A 22,282-nucleotide genomic window follows, 5' to 3' on the forward strand; every position below is an offset into this window, starting at 1 on the left:
TGTCGTCCAAAGTTGGACAAATAGGCAATAGGTAAGTATGGTGTCCAAAATCACACAAAAACTTATTATTATTATTGTATCATTTTAAACTGTCTGCACATTAGTACTCTTAGATGAATGAACAGGCAAATTGATAGGATTTAAAAAGTTTTATTTTCAATTAGCCAAATCAAACAAATATTGAAAATACATATACAATGATAGCTAAAATAGAAAAGTTCACATATAAACAAATTTGAAATAAAAATAATGTTATTGCTAGACTTTTACAGAGAATGGTCTGCCACAGAGAAAACTTCTCCAGGCAAACTGCTTTGTTGATGCCAAAGTTTAGAGAAGAATGGCCAGATTGGTTTAAGATTATAGAAAGGCAACAGTAACTCAAATAACCACGTTAGAATCGAGGTATACAGAAGTCTTAAAGCAGATGGGCTGCAGCAGAAAAACAACTTTATTGCATTTTCACTCACTCACTCACTCACTCACTCACTCATCCTCTACCACTTTTCTCCTCCACATGAGGGTCACGGGGGTCGCTGGTGCCAATCTCAGCTGACTTAGGGCAAAAGGCGGGGTACACTGTGAACTGGTCATCAGTCCATCACAGCCCACATATAGAGATAAACAACCATCATGTGTTCCTAGTTATGTAGGTGGTGAGTTCACTTTTTTGGTCCGAATTTTGTTTACTGGTCCATTGGTTTGCTTCCAGTGTAAACCTGAGGTGAAGACAGAAATCATCCCTTTTTTATGGCTTGACACTCGGCAAAACATATATTTTGCTTATATAAACTGTATGAAAGGAAACATGTGTGTGCTAAGAAACGTACTAACGTGTTGACAAAAATACTTTGATCCCTTTCACAAGTTTGTTTTGCATGTATCAAAGGGGCTGCTTTGAATGTAAGGAGAGGAGTTGCCTCAACCTCTGCCAGGCCATTGGATATTTTAGCTGTGGGGCTGGACGTGATCAGTCCTCAGTTCTGCTCACGTGCAAAATGTGCATGTCTGCTATGTGTTAGGTTATATAACCCTAACTCGTCTTCTGCCAATTTTATCCTCCACACAAGGGTCGCTGGTGCCAATCTGAGTGGGGTACACAGGTGTCATATAACACTTTCTGACAGAAAACATTCATTATTCATTTCAAAATGTATAGAGATGGGTGTTTATTGTTGTTTTTATACGATTTACAGAGTAAAAAAATGAACCCTTGACCTGTTTTTCCAGGGTTCAGACACATTGGTAGCCAACATATGGTCATTACGCATAAACAACCAATCCATTCTGCCATTTCATTAAATATAGATATTTTTACGTTGTTTTAAACAAGGGCAATACGGAAGAAAGCATGTTTCTCCTAATTCGCACAGCCCACATTCCTCCTGACCACTTTAATCTGCCATATAATTCTTGATGAGTCTCTGCTTCAACACAAGACTCGGCACAGTAATTATGTTTGATTTGAAAATATGTACATTATTTAAGTTTTAACATATGGTTTACATCAACATCGTTAATGATACATGTCTTAGATTTAGAACAGAGTAGTTCCTGTTCTATTTCCTGGAACAAATCTGATGCAACGTCTGTCTCTGTTGCTGCTGCTGGCAAGGCCCCGAAATGCTGTGAGAAGTTGCATCAGCCGAGTCTGTGACAACAAATGCGACCAATCGTGAAACGAGTCAGTTGGAGTGACGGTGTATTGGCCAATCACTTTGAAGAACAGGGGCGGAGCGAAAATGTTATTTAAACCAATAGGATAGTGAGTTTCACTCAAGGTCCCGCCTTATTCGGCGCATAGAAATCTGATTGGCTTTGGTGATGGAGGTAAAAACGCGTTCTTAAATGTTATTGGCTGAAACCCCTCACGTGGACTCGCCCACCTTCTCTGGACTGTATAAATATGAGCGCGTCTCTGCGCCATGTTAAGTACGAGACTGGACGAGATCAAAGCTGTGCGGAGTCGATGACGACTCGACTGCAACCCATTAGAAACCGCGCTAACGACGAATCAATCTTCTAGCTTTTGTTTTGATAAGCGTTTTCATCCACGGTGTCATCAGCCGGCGAAGCAGCTGGCTGACGCGGTTTTCGATTTTTCTCCCCCCTCCGACCAGAAGGCCAAAGCGGCTGCCATGGATTTTTAAGGCATAATGCGGCGCATGTAACGCAATGGCAATGCATCAGGCAAAGAAATACCAACTCCGAGACTCCATCCTCGCAACTGCTAAGCAGTTGGGCTCGAATACCGTCCGCGGTATACCCGTGAGCCAACCGGTTCCCCTGCTCCTCGACCGGAGGAAGCTAACGCTAGCAAGTTAGCCGCCCTTAGCTCGCGACTTTGAGTCAAAAAGATTTTTTGATCCATCGATTTCATTTGAACGTCATCACCAACACCGATCAAAATGAAGCCTCAAGACATCATCGGCGGCAAAGCCAGCCTGTGGATCTTCGGGTACGGCTCACTGGTGTGGAAGCCTGACTTCAAGTACAAGAGGAGCAAGGTCGGTTACGTTGAAGGGTACAAGAGGCGTTTCTGGCATGGAGACAACTTCCATCGCGGAAATGACGAGTTGGTAAGTTTTATTATTATTATTATTATTATTATTATTATTATTGTCTACATTTACATATTATGAAGTACAGGCCTCTCTGTCAAGGCGTTACCCATGACGTGACCCATTTCTCTTCCTCTCCCCCGCAGCCCGGAAGAGTGGTGACGCTGATTGAAGATGATGACGTAAGTGGACATTTCTGTTTCCTGTTGGTTTACTGGTAGAAAATGCACGGGGGAGGAGTTTCCAGGCAGAAGACATTCTTCTCATTATGATTGACGTGAATTATAAAGTGCATCCTCTTCCTCTTTTTAACAGGCAAGCACATGGGGTGTGGCGTTCGAGGTGACGGGCCCTCAAGTCGAGGAGTCTCTGAAGTACCTGAACGTGCGCGAGACCGAATGCGGTGGCTACGTCACCAAAATGGTGGATTTCTTCCCCGACGGGGAGAGCCATTCCCCAGTGAAGGCACTCGTGTACATCGCCACAACCCAAAACCCCATGTACCTGGGGCCGGCCAGCCCGGAACAGATCGGCGCCCAGATCGCGGTGTGCAGAGGGAAGACGGGCCACAACCTGGAGTACCTGCTCCGGCTGGCTCAGTTCATGAGGAGCAGCTGTCCGCATGTGGACGACCATCACCTGTTCTCCATTGAAGCAGCAGCTCTCAGAGTGGTGTCCTTTCTGTTAGAAGTCCAGTAGTTTAGTTCCACCACACATGTGCACAACACTGAGGCTTTCCACCTGTCACTCGTATCAAACTTATGTTGTTAAATGACACATTCATCCATTAAATAACTACAGTGATGAGAAAAGCTTTTCTATCAACTTTTTTTTGTGAACAGTTAGTACATCTACTAAACTACTGTCTGACTTGTTTACTGTAAATGTCTGTCACAACATTGTACTGTAATTTTTTTTTTTATCATTTGCACAGTTTTGATCCCGTCCAGTGTATTCGCACTACAGTGGTTGCTAAGTGACTACTGTTCAACCTGTTTTGCCTGTGGCAACATTTCCATCCAATGCATCTGCCAATAAAAGGTTAAACGGAACATAATTGTTGTCTTTTTGTTGATCGTGAACGAGCTAATAAACATGGTACCATGGGCTGACTTGGTACAGAAATCTATACTGAAATCTGGTTCAAAGGCTTAAACTGGTTCCAGGAAAACTATAATTTCTAATACCTCGTGTCTTCAGCTTGCATGATGAGGAACGTACTGGAAGTGGAATTTTGTTGACGTCCATATATAGTCAAGGTAACTTGGAAAGTATGGCGTAGATCCAATGTCGAGATAATGACAATGAATCAGGATAACAGGAGGAATGAAGTACAGAATAATTTACTTCTGGATGTTCTATGATCTATGAAGTTCTTTGGAAAAGTAAAAGCAATTTAAAGAATTATATTGAGGTCTAACATAAAATGTAGTCCATATGCCTACTTAAGCCCATGCCAACAGCAAGATAAACAATTTAACACAAAATACCAAATGGTTATAAGCTGAAGTCCAGTTTACAGATCCCTCGGTTAAACTCCTAGTCTAAAAACCTGGCCATTCCCACCTTTCGTAACCCTAATGGACTTTGTTGTTAGTGGACAAAAGACACCAACCATGATGTTTCTACACGCACAGACCGTTGCTCAGCAGATTTATCCTAAAAACGACCCCAGTGAACCCGTTTGTTTTTGTTTTGGAACTTCACACACACACACAAACATACGTGGGACACTCCTCAAACACTGGACGGAGCAGCTTGTACCTTGGATGCAAGTCAAATCAAAAGAATCCATCTGGAGGCACTGGCTTATATAACCATGATCGGGAACAAGCTCAGACCTGGAAGTCCTGTGTTTATCGTCTGCACTGTGGTCAGGTCAGAGTTCACCAAGAAGGACATGCTGCTCTGGTGCTCAGAGAGATGAAAACACACTGGCCCTGCAGCAGAGCGTGTGAAAAAAAACAGCAGGGACTCGGATAAACGTAAGAATGTCGACTTATCAGATCAACAAACGCATTTAAAGGGGCAGTTAACCCAATTCACAGTCGCATAACACCCATTCCTCCATTGAGAAAACGTCATTATCTGTCGTTTCTGATTCTGTTTCCAAGCACAACGGAGGTGAATTAAATCTAATTTGTGCTGCTCAAAGCACTTAAAATCTTCATTTGGAAACTCGACATCAGTATGTTATACCAAAGTGGTTCCAACACAAATTGTCCTCAGTGAGGTCTGTAGATCTGCGCAGGGACCTTATCTCTGGAAACACTACAGTAGAAATCTGAAAACCAAGAGCACCACTAATGCAATAAGTGCCGACTCTAGGGCATATAACATAACAATATAATACAAGTGGGATTTTAAGTCTCCGACGTCGTTTTATACAGAGAAACGCGTGCACTGGAAGTGTCATTTGCCAAAGGTTACAAAATTGTGGTTTTTAAAAAGCCACAGTTGATCCGATAAATCTGCGATAATGTCGACAAAGGCTATTGTGAGGTGACGCAGCAGCGGATGAGGAGAAATGTAAGACAGTGATACGTCAAACTGGTTCACTGGGCTCAGCAGCTATGATTAAAGGGTCACTTCACCCCCCAAAAAAAGACATTTGTTTTACTCATTTCCTGAGATAAATGTGTTATTCGATTATCAGACAATGGATCTGAGATACATGTCTTGTTCCCACAACAACAGAGGACGTTGGAAATTGAAAAAAAAATAAAAAAATATATATATATATATATATATATAAAGAATTGACAGAAAGTCGAGAAAATAAAAGCCCTACACTGCTCTTTAATGTGTTTCTGTCCAGTTTTATGAGGAAAAGATCTGAAAACATCTATAAAAAACAAAAACAAGGTAAAAATTTACCTAACCCTTTAACATGACTCAATCATTATTAATCTTAATGATTTTCTTCATTTGTCCAAGTGGTGAAAACAATGGGTGAAACCACCCTTTAAGTTTGAATAAAGTTTAAATATTCTCCTCCATTTATTTATTTATTATAATGAACACCTTCAACTTGTGCCCCACACTTTAGTCTTTAAATTTAAATAATTGTGTCACCAAGGAATAACTTTTCAGCAACAACCAAATACTTTAATAATAATTTAGTGAGAAATATAAGTATTATGAAAACAACCAATACAGTAAAACCATTAGAAAATATTCAGAGGCTGATTTAGCACTGTTTTTTGTTTTTATTTCCAGTTGGCTCCTCCTGTTAGTAAAATGGCGGATGCATTTCTTTATATGTACATGACCTATAAAAATAGACGGGCAAATGAGGGGAAAAGCCAGAGGAAATGTTGCTCTTATTAGTATTTACATCGATATTAAACAACATATTTTAATAACACTATCAACACCGAAAAAACAATCAAACCTCTAACGGATGTAGTGCTCAACATAGGACACTGATGCAAACCTCTTCTTTTTTCTTTTTTTTTTTTCCTAAAACATCAATGACATCAAAGAGAACCACAGACTCATCATCACAAGAGTGACCTCGGAAAAATAAAAAATAAATGGCTTCAGTACAATTTACACAGTTTCACAGGTGATTATCATGAACTGCCCACTTTTAACACAGGTCAAATAACTTAAATATTAGAAAACCAAATAATCTTGAGTGAATTTATAAATGTACTGTTAGCAGCGTAGCCACATAATCCAGAACTCCTTATTTTGTACTATATTGTTTAAATCATCCATTCATTCGTTTTTTCCCATTGGGCAAAAAAAATAATTATATAATTCATTTTCCTTTCCATTTGTACTGTAAGACCTGCCGTACTGTTGTTGTTTTGGGTTATGATTGATTATTATAAAAATAAGCTTTAGTAGAAACACTGTAGACGTATTGTTTGGTTGGTCAGATGTGGCTTCACATTAAGCTCTGTAAAAATGCAGGATCGTTCGCTGGGTTTGCACAGAGAATATTATCTACAGAGCAATTAAATAACCTAGTGTACATGAAAGAGAATTATTAACAAACAAAAAAAGGGGGGGGGAAGACATGGCTCAGTGCATTTGACAGAAACTCCGTTGCCTCACCATGCTGGCAAACACAAGGTTTTCAAAGCCCTTTGAGCTACACATGTTCATTCACATCTCTTTGTTGTATTGTTACTGCTTAGTAGCAAATCAAAAGAGCTTCCTGTCAAGAATAGAAAAAATCGCAGTTTGTCTTCTTGAAAAAAAAAAAACACTACTGTTGTCACTATGCAAGCAAAGGCAGATTTTGTCCACTGACCCAGACGCATGAAAACAAGTCTGACGCAAGACACAGGGCGGCTGGTAGTAGAGACTGTACCTTCAAAATGACTACTGTGTTACTTTTAGCAAACACAGCATGGTCCTCCAGGTAGTGAGCCTTAGTTACTATAAATAATATACTCCCTATTCATTAGTATAAGCCTACCTAGGTGTGTCTGTGGGGATCACAGTGAGAGAGGGTCTGTTATCTCTGTGTACGTGTGTGTATGTGTGTGTTCTACAGCAACACAGCGTGTCTTTAAGTGCATCATCGAGCCCCAGGACCACCAGGGCCCTTTCCTTTCCTGACAGCGCTGTGGCTGCTGTGGTGGTGGCTGTGGGTCAGCTGTTTGTGAGGGCTCAGGGTGGAGGCGCCTCCTTTGGCCTGTGGGGACGAGCTTCTGCTGGGGTTGAAGGCTGGACTGGTACCAGACCGGCCCAGGGATGGCTGCAGGGGACTGGACGCAGTCAGGCCTCCTGGAGGGAGGGAGGGAGGGAGGGAGGGTGTGACAGACACGAGTGTTGTTATTCTCATGAAAGAAACTTGATAATTCCTCTAGAATTTTCCCAGTTAAGGTCCAGTGTAATCAAATTTGGGGGGTTAACTGAATATATAATAATAAATGTGTGTGTATAAGTGTTTAATCACTTTAAGAGACCCCATGACATGAATCTAAGCATTACTGACACTACAGCTATGACAAAGCATGTATTATATGCGGCGTTAACCCAAAGAGGAAGCTAAGAGTGACGTTTTTGTGAGGAAGACAGTGATGAGGGGAATTTCTGAAGGGGTTTATGTTTCAACCAATGTGCAATGCTCGGGCTGCTGAGAAGGGAGAGACTGGAAAATGTAGAATCATCTGAATGATAGGCCAGGTTGGGGGAACGCAGATCTTGCCATCTTGCACGGTGAAAGAAAAACAACCAGAACACAAATTTTGTGTTTTGAAGTGGAAGCTTCCTATGCAAACAAAGACACAACAAGGCCACCGTAGTTCCCTGACATGGGTTTTTATATTTGCCCATGAGTACATACTATTGTCACTTACCTTTGGAAACACTGTAGCCATAAGCAGCATAAGCTGCAGCTGATGCAGCCGCCGCACCGGCCATGGCTCCCGCCATAGCTGCTGCGCTGCCTGCCGTTGATTTGCGCCCACGTCCTTTTCCTCCGGATTTGGTCCCGCCCCCCGATCCTTTAGGCCTTCCCCGACTCCGCCCCGACCTGCCTCTGCCGGGACTGACTGTGTCTGAGGCTGAAACACCTGAAGACAGAATGGAAACGCACAGTGGCGTAAGCAAATGAGAAAACAGCCTCAACGGTTGGCATGGTTGGCAATGCATCAAGCTGCTCCGTTCAAAGTGAATAAAGTTCAAAGTGTTAAATAACAAAAGCTATTGTTCACTAAGTTAAAGCTCATATATTTACGTAACTGGACCTCTACTTCTTTGAACACACACTTCTTTGATTGAATCACTTTACAGTCAAACCAGAAAGAGTTAAGCAAGAAAACCCAATACAGGTCTGGTTTGGCCAGGACCCAGTCCTTCAATGATGCTGTGGTCATTTTTTACTGTGATACAAAAGAATTATAACACATTCAATATTGCTTATTCCCTTAAGTATAGGCTCCAGCAATAACAAAACCTTACTCTCATTTTCCGTACTGTTTGCAGAATTAGAGCCCAAGACGGCCTCACTGGTTTTGCACCTAATCCTTCACTACCGTCTACCCTTTTCACTGTAACCACTGTGGCATAAAACCTCTCTATGGGGGAGATGAGTCAGTCCTATCACTAACACACAAATCCCTAGCTCTCTCACCCACCCTTCAGAGAATCTTAATCCCACACTTCCTCCCCTTTCACTTATATGCCTGAGTTCACCAATTACCCCGATGCAGTTTTCCAAACCTTTCATTACAACATCGCCTGCATCTCTGTTTCGCGTGCACCGACTTTCTCCCAGCTCAATAGGTCTGGTTAGCAGAGTCCATCAATAATCTTAATGGCATGAATCTCTTAGCGTGGCAGCAAAAGATAAAATCTAAATCGTTTCGGAGCAGCAGCATGTAATTAGGAGGGATTACGCTATTGCAGCGTATCCAAAGTACGGATAAAAAAAAACAACCTATATTTTCGCTATTTATCTGGATTTCATTGTACAGAATACCAGCACTGCAGCCAAGGCAAAATAACCCCCTCATAAATCTAAATAATCAGTTGTATAATACACATGATGTAACAGACTATTTATCTCAATGGACACAAGCCTATTAAAACAATTCTTCTGATAGTGAAGAGAACATAACAACCCAGACTTCATGACCTTCATGCAGGTCGCTTAGATTTGCTTTCCCAGTGTCGCTGTAACAAGTTCATACAATCTCGCAGATAACACGCAGGTTATGTTTTTTTTGGCAAGCGTGGAGCTTTTGGAATTAAGGGCAGCTAAAGAGATCACATGTATACAGATTATCTTTATTAAATATGAACACCCAGGCTGTGTGACCTATAGCGCTCGTCACGATGTACAGATATGTCCCTGAAGCAAGCATAACAGATATATGTGGTAATCACTATTCCAATATCTTTTCTACACCATTGGCTCTTATTTTAGCTACTTTTTTACTTTAGCTACAGTTTTTCCAATTAATTGTGGGAGAATCAAAATAACAATTTACTCAGTTACAGCTTATCTAATGGAAGTATTTTTTAGAAACGTAGTACTTAAGTCAGCAAAACATACTTTAAGAATATTAAAATGCGAGTAGTCTTTAAGGTAAAATAACTATATTATTACAGAGAAGTAAATATGGATTTGGATGACATTTTTTTGGCAATGTAGGTTATATCCGCAGAAAGAGAAGTTATATTTTAAAGGGTGGTCGTTTGGGATGGGTCGAAATATCTATTTGCTGATATATCGCCACCCTTCCTCGTGCAGTACCGTAATCGATACACCAGGGCAAATATTGACATTTTAATTAACAAATGAAGGTTAATACAAATAATAAAGTAAACAGTCCCTGTCAGTTTCACTTGCCGGGCGTCGCTACTTTATGTCTTTTCGCAGCGGCGCTGCTCAAATGAACAAGGGAAACTTGGGTGGAAGTTACCTAGTCGAAGAAGAGGGAGTTTACAGTGGGATAATGGTGGAAAAAGCTACGTGAAGAGTTGCTCCATCCACTTTCAATTCATAGACTTTATGCACTTTGTTCTCTAAGTTCTCTATGATTGTCTTGCAATGTATTGATTATCACAGAATCGCTGTATCGTGATATTAGTGGTATAGTGGAGCATGTATCATGTACCGTATTGTGAAGTACTTTGTTATTCCCACCCCTAGTGGTCATGCATATGTGTGTTAAAATAATTTTAATGTCGTTACCCAATCTATAAATACTCAAAGGTCGACAAGATTCAATTGTGTTCTCACCATTCATGTTGTCAGAGACCGATCCAGACACAGACGCGGGGGAGTTGGTGGCACGAGACTGAGGCGCAGAAGACACCGGATCGTCCACGATGACCAGCATGTCGCTGCTGCTCTCGTCTGCGTCGGCGTCAGGCGGCAACGAGCCAGGCTGGAGCTCGCTGCTCAGGGAGATCTGGCCGAGCACAGGAGTGGACACAGACAAGCACACACGCTAGGGGTCAGACCCACGAGGAACATGGGAAATCAGGCCGGTACAGTCACAGGAAAGAATCAAGGGACAGTGTAAAGGAAAAAAGAGGAGACGATCGGAAGGAAGGAAGGAAGAGAAGGAAATACAAATGACAAGTGAATCACAAAAGGAAATATGGAAGAAAAAGAGAGGAATATAATCAGTATTAGATAATAAAAGATTAGGATGAGGGAAAAGAAGAGGTAGGAGAATTTAAAAGCATGAGACAGAGCGAGTTTGTGGCAAATAAAACCATTAACAACCTCCTGTGACATAAATCACAGTCATTTCCCTTCTACCCTCACCTCACTGAAGGGACTGGGCATGGCTGAGTCCATCTCCACACTGATAAAGGAGTCGTCTCCATCTGCAGAGAGGTTGGAGTTGTCTGCTGATGGCGCATGGGAGATGACCAGGTTCATCTCCTTTTTCCTCTTGTTCTCCGACTCCTCGTTCTTCTTCTGAAAACACACGTAGGAGTGTGAGCGCATTGTTTTGGTTTAATACTTTTTACACTAATTCCAATTTAATGTTGTTGCTATATCTCAGATCTTAATATTCCTCTCAAGGCCTGAAGATCGAGTGTTCAGCCGCACGGCCTCTCCGTCTGTCCAACACTTAACTCCAGAGCAAGAAATCTCAATGACCACAGGCCAGATTGCCATGTAATCTGGTATGGATATGGTCCCCAGAGGATGACTTCTAATGATTTTTGCGACCTCATGACCTCGCATCTAGCACTAATTTGGCCCGTGACAAGGTATCTCAAATGAACACTTGGATTTCAATGAAATTTGCTGTGGATAACCGTTGTCCCCAGAGAACTGAGCTTTATGTTTTTTGTGACCCCTCTCCCCTTCCCTCTGGCTTCACATTAAGCCAAACACTTAGAAGAATCAGATTGCAATAAAATTCTTTAAATGAATTAACATTGTTTGGCATCAGTACTGGAAGGAGCAGTGGTGCTTTTTAAACGTTTCCCTCACATCACTTACTTTCCTTGCCTAATTCTGTCATTCCTTGAATTCCCTTGTATCTTTTTTTCCCCAACAAAGCTGCCTCTTCATTTTCTCATTTAACCCATTCTTTCTCTTGTTGAGACAGAGGTAAGTGCAGATATTTGAGGTGACGCTAATTACCTTCTCGGCGTACTTCTCCCTCTTTCTCTTGCGCTCCTTCACCTTGCTGCACTCTTCCTGCTGCCTCTTCTCGTCCTGTCTCTGACGCACTACAAGAAAAGACAACGATTATTTTCTTTTCTTTAAATGTTTATGACATTTTATCCCATTTCATATAACACTCACATTTCTTCTCCAGCTCATCGTCATCCAGCAGCAGACTGACCACCTCTTTGGGTTTGAGTGTGTCTGGTTTAAAGTTTCCTCCGGAGATCACCACCCTTTGGATCTTATCACGCGAGAACAATGCAGCATTAATCAACTCTGTAATTCATTTATATTTACATCATGTTGCTGAAACACCGGCACTCTATTACTTATGGGATGTTTATTAATTGATTGTTTAAAAACCCCATTATCCATTATCTATTTGTTTATGTAGCGCAGATAAGTGCTTGTGTGTCAGACCTCGCTTTTTTCCTTGGCCCGCTGCAGGATCCTCTCCTCGATGGTTCCCTGACAGATGAGGCGATAAACGGTGACCTGCTTGGTCTGACCCAGCCGGTGAGCTCTGTCCATGGCCTGCTGGTCCACGGTGGGGTTCCAGTCGCTGTCGTAGAAGATGACCTAAGGGAGAAAACAACCACACAAGCCAGAGTCAACTTTGGTCCAGTTTTGACATTTTTCTGGTACAATTACAGTGATATGACGTAGACACCGACCCCTCCGCATTATCCCATGTGAACTATCCCTTAGCATGACAGATGTCCTGTGTTAACAATCACGTCAAACTATTTGTGAGGAAAGCTAATCCTACATGAACGGGGCTACAGGGACATAAAGGAACATGCGAAGAGATGTTGATAAGCACAGAGATCATCGTTCATATAAATGCATGGTAACTCTCCCCTTTAGCACACACACACATCCATCATTGCGTCAACATGTTATTAGCTCCTCAAAGGAGGTTATGTTTTCAGGCTTTTAGCAAGAATACTCAACAACTGCAAAACCCATTTCCATGAAATGTTGTGGGAGGGTGGAGAATAAATATTGGAGCGGATCCAATTAAAAGGGTGGATACAGGATTTTTTTGTTGGATTTCTTAAACCATGAAGCACAGATTTGATGTTTTCTGGCTCTGCTAGATAAATAAAAGCACTGCATTGCTATACTTAAAAATACGCTTGCTGTGTTGACAGAGATTCTGCATCAGTGGAGGTTTTTTCCTTGATTGTGGTGATGACTCACGGTGTCAGCGGCAGTCAGGTTAATGCCAAGCCCTCCGGCCCTTGTACTCAGGAGAAACACAAATATGTCCGTCCTGTGTGTGGGGGGGCAGCGAGGGTAAGGGTGGAGGAGAAGGAGGGCGGACAAAGGGGGAGGGAAAAGGAGAGACGGACAAAATCGAAGGATATCATTTACACCTGGACTTACAGTACAAATATCCATACATCATGGCATAAAATTAAGTTACAGTGTAAGTTAAGAACCACTCTTGGGCACGACAGCCTGTTCAAACTTGGCATGAAAAATGAAACATGCACTTGATACTAACATTTGAGTTCGGCACCAACGCCCTCTAGAACAAGAGCCTCAGAGCTGCACACTAATGTGAAACAGAACATGACACACACACACACACAAACAAACACACACACACACACACACGATTGATTGTATCTACCCACCGACTCTGGAAGTCAGCCACCATGTCTCTGCGTTCCGAAATCTTGGAGGATCCATCAAGGCGCATGTAGGTGTGCTTACGGTAAACCATGTACTCCTGCAAAGAAAGGAGAAAAATAATTAGGAAAGACTGTTGTGTGATTTTGTTTCTCGCTTCATCTGGTGCCAAAACTATGCTCAGCACAGTCCCAGTACATAGGATCTTTAATCTGACAATGGAAAAATGCTTGTAAGAGCAGAATTGTCATATACAATCAGTGTGACTATCTGCTGATAAAAAATAATACCAAATAAATAGCAGATGTTATTTTTCAACATCAGCATTTTTTACCCTTAAACAAAAAACACAAGACACAGCCAAACAAGAATGCAGGACAAAAGCATACAAATTCAAGAATTTGCATGTTCTGATACACATATTATCGTTATCAGTGATTTTGAAACAAACAAACCAGAAGAGAGGAGATTCCAGTCTCCTCTCTTTTGGTTTATTTTGGTTTATCTTTTTGGTTTTACACTTGGGGAATAGCTACTAGAAACTGTAAGGTACATTTAAGAAGAACTCAAACACACAATTCTATTGACTCTTTATCTATGGAGCAGATGAAACCAGCAGGTCTAATTTCCAATTGTCCAAAAATCGAAATCTTAGATGTACAACCTTTTTGTCTGTTGTGTTTAAAACATCAAAATACCACATATCATATGCATACTTTATTTACTGGAACTGAAACCACAATTCCTGAGAGACACTGAGAAATGCTGAAACTGATATTCTACCTCCTCAAACATCTTGTAAGCTCTTCTGTGCGAGCGTGTGTTTATTTGTGTATTTGTGTGCGAATGTTTAAACGCAAGGACTTCTTCAGTGCCGAGGGCAGAGCAACAGCAGTGATGATGAGGTGACGTGTTGATGTCTGAGCCACAGTCCTGAGCCCTGAATCAGTGCCTCTCAACCAGTGTACCAATCACATTTGCTGGCACACACCACGACACACATCATTAGTGATGATATCAGTGATTTGACACCATGTTTTCACTGACCTCGCCGCATCATGACACCTAGGAGCTGCCCTCGTCTGTGCGTGTGTCTGGCTCTGCTCCCAAAAGCCCCATATGCACAGAGTCAACACTACATCAAGGATCATTAGCCTCAGTGCTCACAAAACCCTGCAGGGATGCTACTCTATATCTGATATCTCTGCTATACTCTACCTCAGCATTTTGTAATGTGCTCCTTTTAAACATAAATAAAGACGTGTGTTCAGATCGAACACTAAGATCACACGCCATTTAATGTTTATATCTTTCCATTTTTTACTTTAAACAGCTGGGAATTAAATCATCTCTTAGAACAAAGCATAGCAGCCAGGTTGTTCTCAACTTGCCAAACAATAGTGCGGTGTATATTTATTGTAGATCTTGTCTGGGAACAGTGTGCACAAGTCACAATCTGTTCTCATCCTGATAAAAGCAATAAATACAAGTCAAAGAAAAGATGAAGTGGTGGATTTAAAACCTAATAATTTGATAACAGGAACCAGATTTTGACAGATAACAATGTGTGGCATACAAAAACCCCCCAACATGAAGATGAGCTTCTAGGTCACTCACATTTACAAGGATTTGAGACTTTAAGAGTTTATTTATTACCATACCGAATGACATGTTGCCCCTACTTGAAAAACAAGTTGTTGCAAGTATGTTACATGCTAGTTTTTCAATTTATAACCCATTTATCACATATGGAAGTATGAAGGGAAACCAAGAAAAAACATCACTTAATATTGTAGTTATGTACTACATTGTGCATTATATCATATTTGGCATTTTTAGCAAGAGTTAGCCAATAACACATTTAAACAATACGAATGAGATAATTAAATACATGTGCTCAGAATCTATGATAATGATGAGCTGTTACTGTGTACACTAAATGTGAACCAGCACGTGAGAGAAAATATAATTATATAACTTATAGTCCTAGTATATAGTAAAGAAACTGAATTTAATGCTTTATAAGAAGCTGCTGGACCATCCATCTATTAGAGCCTCGAGGTCGACAGCCCCAGTGAATAAAACTTAATGACCCACTAACACTTCAATGTGTCTTTTCATTATTGGTCACAGTTAACATGTTTTATATTGTGTTTACAGCCACACCACGGGGAGATAAATTAAGTAAAGCAGTGAGTATCATAAAAAAAACATCTAAGCAGAGTCCATGCTTTGTGTTATGAATCACTGTATCCATCTCGATGTTGTTTAAAAAAAGAGATGGATGGAAAAATTCAATCAGCGCTGGAATCGCAGCCGCAGACTTGTAGTACTGTAAAGTGCCGTCTAAGCAGCCACAAACACAGCACTCGAGTAGAAGGGGGGGTAAATCGGTGGTCTTGCTCTATGGTCGGCTGCTGCCAGAGAAAGTCAACAATGTTATTTTTTCTTCAAGCCGTCCGGATCTTGATGATCCATCACCCGACCATGTGATTTCACCAGGACCTGCATCCAACCGGCGACGAAAACAGCGACGCTAATGACGGAGATTAACATCAGCTTCTCCTTCGCTTTTTTTTCTTCTCTTAAGACACAGACTTATGTTCAGGAAATCAACTCCATCTGCAGAATTTTAATCCCCCCAGACCAATGAGCAAGATGATATTGTTGCAGAGAACCGAAGCAAAGTACTGTATAATGATTTCATCTGTGGGTGTCTTTAAGCCATAAAAGGAGAAGATGTTGTCACAGCCCAATTACTGTATGAGGTCACGATGTAGCACTGTAGTATTGCTCCATAACAACAGGAACTCAGTGCTTGAAGGGGACAACAAAAGGTTGTTTGAAGAACATTAATGGAGAAAAGCTCGCTGCCTTTATCTTAACCATCTCAAGCATTCTCACCATTGCCGTTTTCCTTCGGCCTAAAACCACCAGGCATTCCCACTGTTTTCCAGACACACAGGAAGACAGTCCTTAACCACCTGGGTTGGGTCCATCTGCCATCAAAAGATTTGGCTGTGGAAACACAGTACAGTGCTGCACTGTGTGAATGGGGGAGGAATTCCCAGTGACATCATGCCAGAGGCTTTTGGCTCCGTAACGATGTTTGCAACAAATATGGAAGCAACAATAGAGTAACGGACTAACTCTGTCGACGCATGATCACTAACATAATTAGTTTGTGCTATTGTTTTCCCACGTAGATGCAGTGACGCAAATCATACTCAATTTTTCTACTTTAACTTCAGTCTCAATGACCTCAAATCAGCTTAAATCAAACAAAGACGCTTAAAAGCAGAGAAAGTGTCTTGAGCACGATGAATTTCTCTTTACCTATCGAAGGAGACTCAATGTAAATTAAAGAAGTCTCTTGAAAATTAACCTAAAATTCAAAGCAGGAAAAAATATTTTGTTTTAATTTTCTTTCCTCTCTCCTCGTCTACCTTTGTCTTTATTTTCCCTCCTCTAAACGCAGGACCTAGCCACACCCATCTCCCCCCTTCCAGTCATCCCTCCCATCTGGCTGCTTTCCCTGCAGATAAGAAGCCACTAATTAGCCCTGACCTGTTAATTAGCCGTCTAATGAGTGCACTAACAAGGGACAGGCAGGCTGATTAAAGGAGTTCAATATCTTGCAAGATGGATATGCAAATTACATCTGTTTTGATTAGGTAAATTTCGTTTTATTATTTTGGTGGTTGCTACAGATACATGCTCCACAATTGATTATCTTTTTAATATCTAAGATAACACCGTGTACGTGTTATACCACGGCTCAAACATCAGGGGGACAGTAACGCAATGATAGGTGTTAATAACAACAGACAGATAACTTCTATCAGCATGTTTTGAGTCACTAATTCATCATTTATGACTGGAGGTTTTAGTCTGTCTATCTTACAGTTTGTGTCCATTGACTTGTCTTGACTGTCAGTTTTGTTAGTTAAATAAGTTTGCTGGTTAAGCCTGAAGTTTTGGACTTTAGTTGGAGCACTTGTATAAACAGTCACACTGCTCGTCTTGTTGACACCATAATAGAAGCTGCAGGGAATTGGATACAGAGCACTGTGAACACACGCAATTTGGGAAATACTACTACACTTTCATTTTACTAGGACACTGGTAAAACTTGTGAAGTTTAGATGCAGTAGTCAAACAAAATATTTAACATCTGTACGCACCACCACCACCACTACATTAATTACTACTGCTGCAAAACTTGTGCCACTTGTGATTATCACTCATAACCTGCATGAGTGAGCACCAAAAGCTGCACATTTAGGTACAAATGACAACATAAATATAAAAGAAAACATAATTATTAGGGTATTTAATTTAAAACTATTAAAATCTACTAAACTACTAAAACTGTAGGCGTTTTCATGTTCCTCGTGTGTTTTCTCTGGGTTCTCTGGCTTACTCCCACAGTCCAAAAACATGCAGTGGTTAATTGGACACTACATTACACGTAGGTGTGAATGATTGTTTGTCTCTGTGTGCACCCTGCCTTTTGTCAGTTGGGATTGGCACCAGCGACCCCACGACCCTCATGAGGAGGATAAAGTGGTAGACGATGGATGGTTGAATATGGGCCCACGCCATCATGGCACCCTCTTCGACACCAGCACAACATGACTACTTGTGAAAAAATGAAATGGGAAACACTTGTCTCTCTGTGTGTGTGTGTGTGTGTGTGTGTGTGTGTGTGTGTGTGTGTGTGTGTGTGTGTGTGTAAGTGTGTACCTCCAGCAGGTCTATCATGCGCGTCATTTGGGAGTAGATGAGAACTCTGTGTCCGTGTGCTTTTAGCCGGCTCAACAGAATATCCAAAGTGTGGAGTTTGCCGCTCTCAGTGATCAGGCTCTCCTTATCTGAAAGAGACAAGAGAAAGAAGTGAGAACAACTAGATAGTGAGAGCTCATACTTGACACTCACTTTAAGCATTCAAAGCACATACAGTTTCAAAATGGTTTCGCGATGGTTGTGTCCAAATATGTAATCTTGCACAACGCTGATTTTGTTATATAAAAGTCAAAGCCTTATGTCATCTTTGTTTTTCAATATAATATAATGCAACACATATGCTTACTGGCAGAACACACAAAAGCAGTCCACTCAATTTGGAGGTTATTAACTGTTTCCTAATCAATACAAGTCTTCGATGTGGTTGTATCACTTTGGGTAAGGCTTGCTTGAGCATTGATCCTTCTAAATATGTCCCTTACTTAGTTAGTTTAAATAAAGCCTGTGCTCTTTGGCTGTACTGCTGATGAAAACAGAGAAACAAGAGCGACAACAAGATGGAAAGAAATCGTAAGAAAAAGTGATTTACACTGCATTTCACATAATGGCACAGAGGATTATAAAGCAGGCCTGGCAGTTGGTGTTGACATGACGTTACTTACAACACCACATCGGGTGTTCTGCAGCTTTCAAATGACTGACCACAGAAAGTGAATGGGGAGCAATCTGACCCCAGGTCTGCTGCTGAAGTGGTTGCCTACATGTCGAGCTGATGAGGAATTAACGTCATCTGACACAATGGCTGAATGAGAGAAAGGCCAGGGCAGCCATCGACCCAGTGACAGGCACACTATGGTGTTTGACCAAAGGGTTGTGACCCAGCGTGGGGAGAACCTAAGGCCAGGTCCAGGGTCAGGTGACGGGGTCGGGCCAGGGCAACAAGAAAGTCCCTATGGGAGAGTCAGGCTTGGCCACCTCATGCTCCAGTTGGACACTTGTTCCCAAGACCCTTTTTGTACAGTGAAAACATGGGACTTTATAAATATTTCCAAATCTCCTTTCTGTGCTTCGTCAATAATGTAACAAACCATGTTTAAATCACGTTCCATTAATCCACAATACAAGTTCAGATCATGTATACTTTAAAGTTGAGCCGCAATGTCTGGAAACGGAGAGATAAAACAATGTCTTAAAGACAATGAAATGTGTTCAGGCCTTCATCGTGAGCCATTAGAGCTCACAAAACGAGAAATCTTTTTTAAATTAAAACCAGTAACATTTGATGCTAATGAGTACTTAGACTGAACCCTGACCCGTGACCCTTTTGGCATACACCCCCCAAAAAGGTCAGGCCCTGCAGAGGTGTTAAAGAGGAACTAATAGAACAGATGAACAAGGAAAATACTCTAGGGAGGCATTGTAAACCTCACCTACAGGTCACAATGAAGTGGTGTCAGCCCACTGCACACACGGACTGCATGAGCATGAGAAAGTGATGACGGGATAAGTTTTGACTCAAAATTATATATACACACATGTCTTTAATTTGACTTCCTTAGTTTTTCACGAGACAGTTTGTACATTGTGGGCACAGTGTATGTGCTTTTCATTACGGTTCTCATTCTTTGTCATATTGTCAAAATGAAAAAAATTAAAGGAACAAATTGGAGTATAAGTATCAAACTGCAAAGAAAGAAGGCAGAAATGGAAAAAATATGTAGTAGAAGAAAAAGACATGGTACCATGATACCAAGATACATTAAGCTAAAGATTCAACTTAACTGTATATGTATTGAAAGGAAAGGTACACATGTTAGACATTACTGTGGCTTAAAACTAGTGCATACCAAGAGACCAGTGCGCCGCAACCCCCGAGATTCAAAAACACTATATCCCATGATCAAAGGCCTATAATTGTCATTGGCGTCAAGAAAATGGATGGAGCGAAAAAGCAAAAAGGAGAAAATATTGATACATACAGAGGATTAGACATATGCAGCAGAGAAAACGGTCCAGACAGAAGAGGGACAGACGGTGGGTGAAGGGGGTCTGTGGTGGCTCCGGCTACAGGGGAGGGGTATTAGCGCGGTGGCGGCGGTAATGTTGTGGTTTAGATCAGACGGGGGCCTTCTCACCGCAGGTGCCAGTCTAACCAGGGCCGCTGCTCAGTCAAGGGCACCAACAAGCACAGCGGGCCGCACTGCCAACCACCCAGATGCAAACCACCGCTTGGCAAAGACAGAAGTGCTCATATAAGGCAACGCTGTTCAACCCCTGCCGCCAATCTGTTTCTGTTTAGCAGATTTTATTTAAGCCTCGAAACTCTAATTTCATGTTTGTCGATGCATTAAAAACCCCTTTGGAGGATTTTTGTGGCATTACAAGACAAAAGTCTTTTAAAAAAAACTTAAATCTATCATTTTTGTGCAGTATGAAGAAATTGTATTATGTTTTGATCCTTGTGGAGAAGCTGAGGACACCATCTGATCACTAACCTATGTGACTCTCACCCAATGGGGAAACGTGTGAAAAATATGCTAAATAATCAAAGGAAGGCAGGGAAACAGATGTCCTACAGAAATGGCGAGATTGTATGAAAAAAAAAATCCCACCCCAGCAACTGTGCAAACTCCCCAAAGCCCAAAAATGTGGCTTACATAGAGAGGTGGCCGAGTTCAAACTATTTAGTGCATACAAAATATCCCTATGTCTAAATATTGCTGTAAAGCCAAAGCCATGAAAATGAATAATAGTGATTTAGGGAAGCTTTGGTGGTCTGTCCCATTCCAACATAACACTTATGGCTTACATTATAAGCTACATGTGGCTGCAGTGAAATGCATGACCATTGGTCATAAACGAGGGAAAACTGGATGTAGTAATGGCATGTGTAATATTATTACAAATTATCAGGACTCAGAGGGATTAAAAAGGATATATCTATACATGTAAATCCTGTCATGCATCAAATGAATTGGGCTTCAAGATTTTGTTTGGATTAGAGACAAAATGTGTTCACATAGTAACGCTATTATTATTAATAAACTAGAGGGAAAACAAAAAGAACCTCAAATAAATCTGAATGATTTGGGGAAAATATCATTGCCATTTTCATGACAGATATTGACTGCAATTTTCTCTGCGATATAATCTTTGTAGGTCAACCTTCATTTGTTAATATTAATATTCCCCAAAAAGACGCCCTTTGCACAAAAGCCACTTTGACAGGTCGGAAAATCACAGGTGTAAATAATCATATTCAAGATGGCTGAGTTCCATTTAGCTTCCTCAGTGTCAGGGTGCATGCTGGTTCTGTGTCACACTTGACTTACATTTACTAACACAGCCATTGTTAAGGTGATCAGTAACACGTGTGCTTTTCCTGCTAAAACATGTCAAAATGGCTGCTGAGCAAAGAGCCCATTGTTTCCAGTGTATCTGTGTTACATTTGCTGAGGGAAAAGAACGAGCAACAATAAAGTATATCAAGTGCAGCCTTTGAAATGTTGGTAGCTGTGTTGTTTCAAATTGCGATCGCCACTTGAAAATGATTCATTGTTCAGCTTCTGTAAAAACATGGACTACTTTTATATTCATGCAATCAAATGAGCACAAAACAACTTTATAATCATAGATGTGACGAGGACAATGATAAGACCACATCCTAAAAAAAAATACAAGCAAATCCCATGTGGTGTCACGCCACTCGGTTGTTGCTATGGATACACAAATCAAGCTTCACCACCTGCCCTGCCCCATGTTCACAGCCTCCCCCTGTCCCGATCTAATCCAGTCTAACAGCGGTATCCATGCAGCCAACCCTCCCTGGCTCCTCCTATCCATACCTCCTGCTGGCAGATTAGGGTACACTCCCCTGTCTTTCTCCTCTCCCCCTTTTCACCAAAACCACTGCACCCTCCAGCTCCATCCTTCTCTCTTCTACTACTAAAACCTCTCCCCTCTGCTCCCCCATACACACCCTCTCTCCCCCCTTTACTGTCTGTCCCCCGACAGTGTAATCCAATCCCTGTAGGGCCAGAGCCAGGGGCCTGACACGGTCCTGACCCAATTAGAGGCCTGCTGCCAGCTAATTAACCCCGGCCCAGCCCTGGTGCCTGGCGCCTGATACTCCCAAACCAACTACTGCGTTAATTTCATTAATATGCCACTACAATATTCTGTCCTGTCCTGTTCTCTTCCTTCTCTGCTGCTGCCAAAATAGGAGCAGAGCCAC

The 22,282-nt window shown here is 41.5% G+C and overlaps 2 protein-coding genes across 2 annotated transcripts in view; one reads left to right on the forward strand and one right to left on the reverse strand.

Moving 5' to 3' along the window:
• Positions 1-1,943: 1,943 nt before the first annotated feature.
• chac1 (ChaC, cation transport regulator homolog 1 (E. coli)) lies at positions 1,944-3,612 on the forward strand. The gene is made up of 3 exons (XM_083899160.1): positions 1,944-2,579; positions 2,708-2,743; positions 2,877-3,612. Exons 1-3 carry the CDS (start codon positions 2,409-2,411, stop codon positions 3,258-3,260), a joined length of 591 nt encoding a protein of 196 aa, XP_083755286.1. The 5' UTR covers positions 1,944-2,408; the 3' UTR covers positions 3,261-3,612.
• Positions 3,613-7,009: 3,397 nt separating this feature from the next.
• The window catches only part of ino80 (INO80 complex ATPase subunit), a 37,868-nt gene continuing 22,595 nt past the window's right edge, over positions 7,010-22,282 (reverse strand). Inside the window, exons 28-37 of the mRNA XM_083899002.1 lie at positions 18,049-18,176; positions 13,308-13,402; positions 12,868-12,940; positions 12,085-12,243; positions 11,803-11,905; positions 11,638-11,726; positions 10,804-10,959; positions 10,270-10,441; positions 7,880-8,095; positions 7,010-7,304 (exon numbers count right to left, since the gene is read on the reverse strand). Coding sequence (XP_083755128.1) covers positions 7,096-7,304; positions 7,880-8,095; positions 10,270-10,441; positions 10,804-10,959; positions 11,638-11,726; positions 11,803-11,905; positions 12,085-12,243; positions 12,868-12,940; positions 13,308-13,402; positions 18,049-18,176 — 1,400 coding nt within the window. The 3' untranslated portion in view covers positions 7,010-7,095. The remainder of the gene's footprint in view (positions 7,305-7,879; positions 8,096-10,269; positions 10,442-10,803; positions 10,960-11,637; positions 11,727-11,802; positions 11,906-12,084; positions 12,244-12,867; positions 12,941-13,307; positions 13,403-18,048; positions 18,177-22,282) is intronic.

Source organism: Microchirus variegatus, assembly GCF_963457635.1.
Source record: "Microchirus variegatus genome assembly, chromosome: 12".
NCBI classification, from domain to species: domain Eukaryota; kingdom Metazoa; phylum Chordata; class Actinopteri; order Pleuronectiformes; family Soleidae; genus Microchirus; species Microchirus variegatus.